The 11,838-nt window shown below is 37.7% G+C and overlaps 1 protein-coding gene across 1 annotated transcript in view; it reads left to right on the top strand.

The window, feature by feature from the left end:
• The first annotated feature begins 5,074 nt into the window (after positions 1–5,074).
• Positions 5,075–11,838, top strand: part of LOC142138753 (choline/ethanolaminephosphotransferase 1-like) — a 56,538-nt gene continuing 49,774 nt past the window's right edge. The window contains exon 1 of the mRNA XM_075195687.1: positions 5,075–5,172. Within this exon, the coding sequence (XP_075051788.1) occupies positions 5,125–5,172 (48 nt within the window). The 5' untranslated portion in view covers positions 5,075–5,124. The remainder of the gene's footprint in view (positions 5,173–11,838) is intronic.

Raw genomic sequence — 11,838 nt, 5'->3', positions numbered from 1 at the left:
AGAGTGAGGCCGAAGCCACGGCCTGGCGTAGAGACAGCGGCAGAGGATCAGCGGGTAATACCCCGAGGGAGGGAGGGAGGGAGGCAGATTTCACCGGCCATTAGTGGTAGAGCCCGGTGGTAGAGGAGTCAGGCATCTCCATGTTTGAATACGGGGCCCAGAGGGGTTCCAAGCTGGGCTGGGCTCCGCTGGAGAGAGCAGGAGAGCAGGCAGGACACGTCTGTCCTGGGCAGAGGTCAGTCAACAAATGTATGATACATTTTATAATCAAAAATTGAATTTAGAAGATTCATGATTTAGCACATTGCTTAAAACTTATCAGAAATTCTGTTTTTATTTGAGGAGCAAAAACTTGCTTTTGGATACTAGTAGACTAGTTAGAAAGCTGCTTTTTAGGATATATACTACTTACAACTAGGCATTTTAATTCTATTCCTAAAGGTAGAATTAAGGATACGCAAGAAAGCTCTGAAAATGATGGGAAGGAGGTAAGATAGCAAAATATCTATGTATGGGGTCACTAAGATTATCAAGGAAGTGTTAGAAAGAAAAGGTAATCGGTAGGGATTGCAAGTGTTGGGAGGGAGAGTATGTCCGGCAACTTGCATGGTGAATCTATGCTATTTTAAAGGTTTGTACTTAATTTTAAAACAAACATGACTTATTGAAAGCCCCTGTTCTTGATTTCTTTCAGATTGTACCCTCAAGAAACTTGACGTGAACGTCGTATCCTAATATTATACAACTTTCAGTGTTGCTCACCATCCTTCCACCCCAACCTCTATAGTAAATAATTAACTATGCCCAAATGATTATCTGTCAATGACATTTAAGTAAAAGTCTGGTCCTCATTTGTCATCTCAGCTTAGCTCCTCTGAGTTCTCAAGGGAGTAATTCTTTTGCTGAAACCGCAGAGCCGTAGTCCTGCTCACAGTTAAGGCAGCAGCAAGTCTCTCACTGTGCGTCTCTTTCTTAACCCAATGAACAAGGTGATACTTTCTACCATTCCAATGCAATTTTGTCTAGGTCCCACATACTACCTTCGCAAACATTCATTTTCACATTTAGACAAAAAAATGTTTAATACATTATTGTCATATGTCATATGACATTTAAATGGAAAGCTGTCCATTTAGCCTGAGATAACTCATTTAAAGATCTGTATCTTTAACCCCTTAATTTCCACCTCACGTGTACAGCTTTTGCATCATCATCATTGGTTCCAAAATAATGGTGTTTTAATATTCTCCATGGTTTTTCCTGGCAAAGCGAGGAATATAAATAAAACTAATTCCAATACTCTCATATTTTGGTGTCTATCTTTTTCTATGTCCTCTTGCTTATACTAAAGTTTGAATCTTGTCCCAAAGGGCACAGTTTTCATCTTCCAAGTATGTGGTATGAATTAAAGAATAGTCCATGACATTTTCTACTTTTGCTATGCAATTACCTATTTAAATGATGTCTGCAGTCAAGTCACCCACAGCTTTGTCTAGTGCAGATTTATATGAAGAAACTATTTCTATTCAGTTGTGCACCTAGAACAACTGCAGTCATTGTCCTACAATCCTCCTGATCAGGTCTCACATTAGCTTGCTTTGCCTCGGTTTCTGGTGCAAGGAAGCACCCCAATTCTCATTGACAGGGTTTCACACTTGCTGCCAGCCTGAATGGTCTGGCTGATCTAGAGAAACACTGCACTGTGCTCCTCTAATGCTTTCCTACCACTATGCTCTCCTTTTGGTTAAGAATTTTCGGGCTTGTGACTTAGTGATCGAATTTCTCTGACATTTGTGTCTGCCTATATTTCTCCTTCTGCTTAGCTGTTCCTATTGGACAAGTTTTCCAGTTCAGGTGCTTTACAATTGTAAGGATATGTGTGTTGCTGAGCAAAGTTTTTAATATGAGGTGGATGAACTTGCTCATTTAAACACATCCATCTCTCCGCTTCACGCAAATGCACCCTATATGCCGATCATTATTATTTATAAACCTTTGTTAGGATGCTTTGCAATATATTGGTCAATATTTTTGTGAGAAAACAACAGGCACCAACTATTTTGCATAGCTCATCAATTTACTTAGCCTCACTCCTAAAAGTTTTGTTCAGCCAAAGATTTTTCATTACAAAGTTGTTGGTTCCTAATTTTCTAACAATTTTGTCCAGGCCTCGGCTTCATGGAGAATTGTTGTGTTTTCTTATAGGCTATAACAAGGGCAATCACTGATGATTGGCTGAAAAGAAATACTTGAACCTAACCTCAAGTGGTAACAAAATGTTGCCTTCTCTCTTCTTCCTTCTGTCCTTATATTAAACTATATTTAATCATGTTAGCATTAAGTTAGGCAGTAAATTGTTGTGTTAATGAACAACTGAAGCCAAACTTTTTGTTTGTACTCTAAGCTCCCTCCTCCAACTAGCAGAACCATTGTGGCCCCATTCGCCACTGCCACCACCTACAGTCCTACTAATAGTACCCTGAATATTTTTCTAGTTGAGGGATATTTATTATACAAAAAAACGAGTTACATTCTAATTTGATTACATTACTATTTATAAGATGTAAATGTGTTGTGATGATCCTAATCTATTGTTAGTTTCTTAAAATATTTCGTTGTCTCAATATAAGTCTTTTTTTAAAAATGTGTCCCAAGTCTAATCTAATATATACTGTGTGTGTGTGTATATAATCTGCACATTACATTAGTGTAGATTAATTTGACACCATGAAGTTTTTTAAACTGCCCAAGTGATTCATATTTATTCAATATTATTGTAAATAAACTTGAATTATTGCGAAATAACCTTTATGGGACTCTATATTTTTAATTATTTATCACATTTACTTTTTGCTGTGGACTCTACAGATAAGCATTCAATTACAGTTAGAAGGGGTGGGATTTATTTATATAGCACTTTTCTCCCAATATAACTCAAAGCACTTTACATTTTGAAGAGGATGAGGCAGTCATCTTGGTTGTGCTCAGTTGCTGCCTTATATAATCACTTACATCTGTTCCTGCCCCATTGGCACTTATAGTCTAAATTATATACCCCACACACCAGGGTCTATTTTTGTCTTAACCAACCAGTATGGTTTTTATGGGCGGAAACCAGAGTTTCCCACGGAAACCCACTCAACCATGGAGCGGACATTCAAATTCCACACAAATAGGGTACTGGTTGGAATCAAATTAATGATCCCAGTGCTGTGAGTTAGCAATCCTATCCCATGTGCCATTGTGCTGCCACTTTTTTAGTATATGCACTTAATGGGGGAGATTCAATTAGCCGCAAAGTTCCTGAAAACCGTGGCCGCACATTTTTACCGTTGGTACGGTAAAAATATCCGCTCATTTTGCTCACAGCTCTATGGGGCTCAAGCAAAAATTAGCAGATATTTCAGTAAAAAAGTAAGCTCAAGGTGTCTCCACAGCCGTTCTGGAGACACATTAATTATGTAAGGCCAGCAGTGCTACATCCCCATAGATTATAAGCTTGCGAGCAAGGCCCTCTTACCTCTCTCTCTGTATGTATTACCCAGTATTGTCTTATTAATGTATGTTCCCAATTGTAAAGCGCTACAGAATTTGCTGGCGCTATATAAATAAATGTTGATGATGATCTTTACAATTGTGTAAGCCTGACAAAAGGCCAGACTTTGCAGCATGTGTAGCCCTAAAACAACTGCAATGTGTGATAATAATCCTTTCAGAATTCATAGGATCATTATTAGGCTGCTTGTATTGAGAACTTAACAATCATCTTTTCCAATTTGGCCACTTGCGTATGTGCCCATTTTTGACAAGAATCTTGATGTAGCGCTGTGCAGTAGAATCGGCCTATGTGTGTCCACAATAAGATTTGAAAAAAACAGTTGAAAGATGCAGCAAACAGCCATACTGTGTATAATAAATATCTTGATTTTGAATTAAAAAATTACCCCTGCCATAAACACCAATAGCAAATTTTCTTTTCTTGCCCTCATCTTCCAGGAAAAATATATGAAAATTGAAATTCTGTTAATCTATCTATATATCACAAATAGCAATTATTTAATATATTTACTAATTTACTTCTACAAGTAACTTTGTTTTTATTTTCTACATATTAATTTGTTTGAAGGTTCTATAAACATAATACTATATAACTGTATTAAATATGAAAATACATCCTAAAGCATTCACTAATATAAGTTCCCATACTATAAGTTCCCATACTATAAGTTCCCATACTATGAAAGGGTGATCGATCTCCTTCTGTTAATTTTATTTTATAGACTGCTCTTCAGAAAAAAGAGCCTCTTCAGAAGTGCTCATATCCACTGGCGTTTTCTCATGTAAAACACATGTAAACAGGTCTGACACTAGTAACCATTGTTTTTAGTCTTACTTTACCAATTAGTGTATTTTTTTTTTACATATCAAACATTTAAGCATTAAAAGCACAAGTAAAACACCTGTGAGTATGAGGCCTAATACACTAATTCTGATTCTTCCTAGCAAATCCACATTTTATCCCAATAAAGTACTTCTGTGCAAGCACAAGGCCTATTTTGAAATACTGTGGATAGCTTTCATTGTTAATTCTCAAATTCCATTCACTTACATTTTCCATATCGCAACTTCAACCAATGATTGTAATAGGATAGGACTTCATTTATGATGTAGTTTACTATGAAAAAATAGATAAGAGTTAATGTCTCCTTTTATGTATTTAATTTTGTATACAACAACTGAAAGCATTTTCCTGTTATCGGCTATTTTAAAGCCAAAAGGTTCCTTGCAGTATCCTTGAATTAGCTTACTCTCCTGAAATTTGTGAATGTCACATGCAGCTCTTAAATAAAGCTACGTTTAGTGGGCCTATAATTAATTCCCTGTGTTTCCATTTGTCATCATTTTACATACAAATGCATATGTGCTGCTGAATTTTGAAATGTTTTTTTTTTTTTTTTTTAAATATAGACTACTGTAATGTAATTGTTTAATAACCAGTCTCAGAACTAATATAATACTTTTTAAAATAATATTGTTGTAATAATTATGTTTGTCATTTTTTTTTCTGGCTTCCTGGATATAATCAGAATCGATGTAACTGAAGTGCAGATCTTCATAATAACCATGCACTTATTGGCTGTGATCGGTGGACCAGATTTGTGGCAATCAATGGTAATTTGAATTTTACCATGCTCCAAACACATTCTCTTACCCATTCATATAATGAATAAATCATGTTTGTTAGATTAACATATTTATGCAGTTACATGGTTTTGTTTTACATACTATTATGTATAGAAATGTGCTGAGTAAATTTGAAACAGGAAAGCAAATAGAGGAGCAGATGTTGTGTTCAGTGCAATACAGACAAGGTACAAATAACAGTGTTGAACTAACGTATGAAATAGACAACATAAGGAAAGAAAGACAATGCTACCAGACTTTAACCCTAACAGCATTTTTTTTAAAGTTACTCCCAGGAATATCCAGGAACAAAACTCTCTGCTTTTCCCTTCTCTTGTAATTCTCCCATCTCCTCATCGCTTCTGTGTATATAGTCGGTGGGTATAGGATGGTAGGTCCTTGGGTATCACACACACACCATGCTTTGAGCAGGGCATTCATATGAATATGATGTCATCCCTGCACATGTTCACAGCCTATCAACGACCTGGTGAAGCAGTATGGTATGTGATACTAGGGACATCCTCTACTCTTCTCACCACCTTTATATGAGTTAAGAAGTGGCATGGGAATAGAGATAATGAATTGCAGGGGATGTTGGGGGGAAGAATTAAAAAGAATTACATGAGACAGTGATTGAAAATGAACAACAGGAAGTGCATAATGGTAGAGGAGCAACAAAGGGGGAGGGTGGTGGGGGGAAATGAGTATATAGGCAAATTATGTTTAGCTGATAATTTAATTTCCTTATGAAAACTCCATGGCAGCCAATACATACAGGTTAATCCATAATTGGCTGAGTAGAGACAGGAACACTGTTGACATCCCCAGAAGGTATATAGTGTCATTCACTCCATATTTCCTTCCGTGTCTTTTGAGTGACTTCCCAAACTGTCTCTGAAAAATACGTCCAATGACACATGGGAGGAAACATTGGGACCGGCATGAAGTTCCTGAAGGAAATGAAATAATCAAGTAAACATAATTTGCCTTTTCCAAATGTACCCAAGCAATCACATTTGGGGGTCAAAAAAGAAATAATTTACACACTTATTAATCCATACACATAGAAGATTTTTATTGATCAACTGCTTGAAGAAATTTTCATCTAAACAGAGAAGTCATAACATCCAGAAGATAGTGTCTGGAGAATGATGGCCAGCCTGCTGCTTTACAAAGCTCTTTTGCTAAAGCCTGCTCCTTATGAGCTCAAGAGTTAGCCACTGATGTTGTGGCACATGCCTTCAACATTTTTGACAACACATATTTACCCCTCTTAAGACTGTGAAATTCCTTACTTCATTTTGCAAGTGTGTTTTTAATAAAACAGCTTGATCTTGCCTTAAATCTTCAGGAAGTACATGTTAATGATCTGTTCTTCTGACATCTTTTGTTCTGCAATTATACACAGACATTGCTTTGGCCAGATCTAATGTATGCAGTTATTTTCTCTTTATTTTTAGCTGGCTCTGGATACAGAGCTGAAAGTACAATTTTCATGGTTCACATGAAATTTGCAAACTACTACAGGCAAGAATGCCGAAATTGTTTGCGACACCACTTTATCTGAGAGTTCAGAAACGACTCTGTACCATAGAGCTTAAGGTTCTCCCACCCTTCTAGCAGATGTGATGGCTAGAATATTACTTTGAGCGTTTGCCATTTGAGCGATACTTTCTGTAGATGTTCAAAGGATTCTAATGTTACAGTCTCTAAAACCAATTTGAGATCACAAGGTGCTGCGATTTTATGCAAGGGCAAATTTTTTTGCTGCAGCGCTCTAAAATTATTAAACAACATAAAGAGATCAGTGAATAATATAAACCAATTTATTGAACAATTAGTTTTAACATGCACCAAATATGAGCTCAAATTATTAAAAAATTATTTCTAATCAACGTATTCACATATCTTATAAAACAGCCGCATATATATATATATATATATATATATATATATATATATATATATATCTGTTGAGGACTAGTACAATTAATAAGGATCTTATAGCGGTAAAATGATGTCCTCAGCTTTCGTCCAAACTTAATAGTTGTTTCACTATATCGCAGAAACATTTTGGAAGTGCTTCAATAAATCGTAATTCAAACAAAGGGGCTTCCAAAATGCTTAGAAATGTTTTATTAGAATCAAACCCTATTATTAATATACATAATGAAACCGATGTTGCTGAGCTTTGTAGGAATCCTAGACAGATCTTTAACTGGAATAGAATTAATCTCTTCCAAGATACATTACAAGATGTAATGTCCAGATATACTGAAAATGTGCATAGCAAAAAATATTTTACCTATTGTAGCTGATCGTTATGACCCCTGTTCCATAGATCCTGGTACTTGCTGTCGGGCTCCTGAGTACTATATTGTAGCCACAGCCTTCCGTAAATTATAGGGGTCCAAAGCAAAAACAGGCTCTTTATAGCAGGTATTTGTTTTAATATATGAACTCATATTTGGTGCATGTTAAAACTATTTTTTAATAAATTGGTTTATATTATCCACAGATCTTTTTATTTTGGTTTTTTTTAATAGCTGTAGAGCACTGCTGCATATTTTTTCTTTTGTTGCATATTCTTTATTGGGGTATGCAGTTCCCCTCCAGCCTTTAACTATTTTCATACTCAGAAAGGTTTCTTTAGCCACTTTTATTATATGTAAGAATTCTTTTGCTGCTGGAAAGAACCTCTTGATTTAGATTGTCTAATATTAATTTTGTGTCCAGAAAGTCCAGTATCTGAGGTATTGTAGTATCCAGTACATTGATTAATTTGGCCTTGTACAAACATATAAAAATATTCCAAACTCTGTAGTATGTTTTATATTATTCTTTCTTGTCTATAGTAGTACTCCAATCACTTTTTCAGAGATAACTTTACTCTTCGATAATGACTGCTCAATCTCCACACCATCAAATAGAAGTTCTTTTGATTTGGGTGAAAAACTTGCCCACGATGTTGAATGTGTGGCCGAGTTGGCCATGCTTGCTCCACAATTATCTTCCATGCTACTGGGAGCCATTGTGAGTGAGGACAAAATGGGAGAATTTCCTTCCCTTTTTTTTCTCTTTAGTGTATGTGCAACCAGAGGATCAGGAGGTAACATTTACCCTGCTTTGAATTTCCAAAGCTTTATTAGGGCATCTCTTCCCTCTGTTTTTGAGACCTTGTGACTGAAGTAGATATTTTTTATTTTTCTCTTTCTCTTTGGTATTTTGACTTTTCAATCTTTTTGTGGGACCAGGAACTTTTCTATTTGTTGAAATACTTAAGTGTTCATTCTCCTGGATGTATCTGATACCTGACGAAGATAATCTGCCACCTTGTTTTCCTTTCCTGCTACATGAAGTGCTAAGGTGGATGTTAGATGTTTTTTTGCCTACGATATTATTGCTGATATATCTGCCATCATGTGTTCTTCCTTGGTGCCTCCCTGTCTGTTTAGGAAGGCTACCACCATCCAATTGTTTGAAAGGATCTATAGATGTTTGTGCTGCAATTCAGACACAAAGTGTTGTATTGCTCGCCACATTGACTTCCAGGATCTTTGCATGTAATCTCTCTTACATTTGATTCCATACACCCTGTATTACATCTGTATTTATGTTAACTACCCAACCTTTGGAGCTTGAATCTGTGGTTACCACAGTCTATGCTGGTTTATTGTTGGATCTTGCCATCAGTACAGAGACCCTCTAGTGTTCTGTGTAAGTCTTAGAGGTTGTTCCTAGTATTGTGATCCCACTGTTTGTCAATGCCATCCCGCACATGGGAGATTACCTAAGGTTAAGGAGAACTATTTAGAGCCAGAGACATTCCCTCAGAGAAGACTTCTGTTGAGATTAGATAAGCAAGTATTTGAACCTTGTTTATTCTCTCGTGACACCAATGCTTTTTGTCTCATTTCTATCTATATACCCAGAAATTGCAATTGTTCAATCGATACATAATGACTCAATTACCTTGATGTCCTGATTTTGTCAATATTTTTAGATTTTCCTATTATGGGACTATCGTTTAGATATGGCAACACTCTAGGTTTTCTGAGAGCGGCCATCAGGACCACCAGAACCTTGTGAATGCTCAGGGTCAGGTTGAGAGGCCAAATGGTAGACCTGTAAATTGGAAATGCTGTTCCATACTAGAAATTAATACTTTTAGCAAGCATTGTCTACTTTTTCTTGTGTATATAGATTGTCCATCCAGAGTCTGATTGGCCTGAAAACAAAAGATATGGCTTCTCCTGCTTTAATTGTAGTACCTGCAGAAACATGGAACTTTTTAAAATATTTTTCTCTTTTCCTGTCACTCACCGGACTGTGAGTGCCATTTCCCGTGGCCGTCCGCCATCCTGAGGGTCTGCGCATGTGCAGCCCTTATCAAACCTTCAGTACCTGTTGCTTTTAATTGATTGGATGATCAGGCAACCCTCCCTATTTAAACCACCTGTGACCATTACCTGGTTGCCTGATCTTGGAGTCTCATTCCCCATGAGCCTCTGAAGGTGTTCCTGTGTTTCCTCGTGTATTCAGCTCCAGCTGATTCCTGTTTACTGCTATTGTGGTTTCCAGACCACTTCAACTCTCCTGTGTTCATCGTGCCTGCACTCAGCTGATTCCTATCTGCTACTACTACCGGACCCCAGTTCGTCTCAACTCTCCTGTGTTCATCGTGCCTGCACTCAGCTGATTCCTATCTGCTACTACTACCGGACTCCAGTTCGTCTCAACTCCCCTGTGTTCAGCGTGTCAGCTCTCTGCTGCCTCCGTTACTACTACAGGGTTCCAGACCGCCTCTACTCTCCCGTGTTCAGCGTGTCTTCTCTCCGCTGCCTCCACCACTACTGCTGGATACCAGACAGCCTCAACTCTCCCGTGTTCATGTTTCCAGTTTCACTTACTACTGCTTCCTGAGTATTGCTTCGTTGATTCTGGATTACCTGCCGTGCGCTGCACCAACCTGATTACCGCTTCCACCCTCCAGTGGTCTCTCCTCCTGCCGGCCTTCAGCCGTTCAGGTATCCCTGCACGTCTCTCTGACAGCCTGCTCTCCTGAACCGCGGTATGCATACTTTCCATTGACTTTGCTTTTGTATTGCATATCCATCTGGACTGAGTTGTGTTCTTCTCCGGAGTCTCCTATCTACTGAAGCTATTGTTACCATTGACTTTGTTTCCTATTACCTGGATAGCTATTGTGACTTTGTATACTTCAAGCAGCGCTTGTCAGTTATTGTTGTATTGTGGATATCATCGTGGGATCAAGTTCTGTGTGCCCTGTGTATACTCTGCTTTACATTCATCACCTCGTGCCCCTCACATATATATAGCAGTGGTACAACTTGCTGACGCAGACCACTGACTCCTGTTTCCCTGTGACACCAGTTTCAAGTATCCTCTCGCATAAGCAGTGGTACAACTTGCTATACGCAGACCACTGACTTCCCTGTTACCTACTTGCACCTGGAATCCATTCCTTCACTATAGACAGCGGTACAACTTCCTATACGCAGACCGCTGACTCTCACTACCTCCTCGCTACTCCTGGACATTCCTCCTCACTATAGCAGTGGTACAACTTGCTATACGCAGACCACTGACTCTCCTCACGTTTACTTGTCCATCTGGTTCCTCGTGTACATTCATCTACTCATTACCAGTTGCTGCTCGTCATAGACTTTCCTTGAGCATTCTCTCACCATCTGCTGTTTCTGCTGTAGATGTTCTAAACACTCATACCAAAGAATAGATGGTTATGCATGTATCCTCCTTTTACTAATAAATCAACAAATGAAAGAGTCCCAATTGTGCTCACAAAGTCAAAAGATAAGAAAACCATTTAGTGCAAAAGAAATATACTGATGACATGGCCAATGAAATTAATGAAATGAAGGGAAAACTCACACTAAGATAAAAAGTGAGAAAAAATTATCTATAATGATCTGCATGAATCAAAGGGTGTTGATCGTCACACTTAGAGGGAACAATAAATTAGCAAGAATATTGGTAATGTATACAAATGTAATGCAATGTTGTCAGAGAGATCATAAACTACATAAATAACACAAGGTCCTGAAGGCCATATGTGGGATTGGCCCAAACAAAGTGGAAAAAGAGTCTGTAAGGGAATCGATGAATGAGAATGTGTTGTGGATTAACCAAAAGTCCAATGCCGATGATAGTTGTCTGGAAGTATGTGAAACAGTCCAGAAAGCTCTCTTAAATACCCACAGATCCAAAAGTATCATGCACCTCAGAAAAAATAAAAATATGAAAAATATATATGAGGATTCGAATAATATATGTATAATATATAATGCCCCAAATGCTGATAAATACTTCAAAAAGGTATGCAGATGAAAATGACCAATAAGTAAAAATAAATGAATCCAAATTTTTTTATGGTTTATAACCAACAATAAATGCCCTAAAAACAATTAAAGAATACAAATCACATGGTTACGGGAATACATATTCTCATTATGATGAGGAATAGTGAATAAATAAGAGCAAGAACTCACACCAGAGGATTGACATCGGTGTGAGGAGATGTCCTGGATAAAGGAAATAACTATAGGTGAGACGTCTGATGGCAGTGGTCGCAGCAGCGTCTCCCGATGAAGTGTGTAAACGAGTCCGTGG

This window comes from Mixophyes fleayi, chromosome 2 (assembly GCF_038048845.1).
Source record: "Mixophyes fleayi isolate aMixFle1 chromosome 2, aMixFle1.hap1, whole genome shotgun sequence".
NCBI lineage: Eukaryota > Metazoa > Chordata > Amphibia > Anura > Limnodynastidae > Mixophyes > Mixophyes fleayi.
This window is presented reverse-complemented; position numbering and strand designations above follow the sequence as displayed.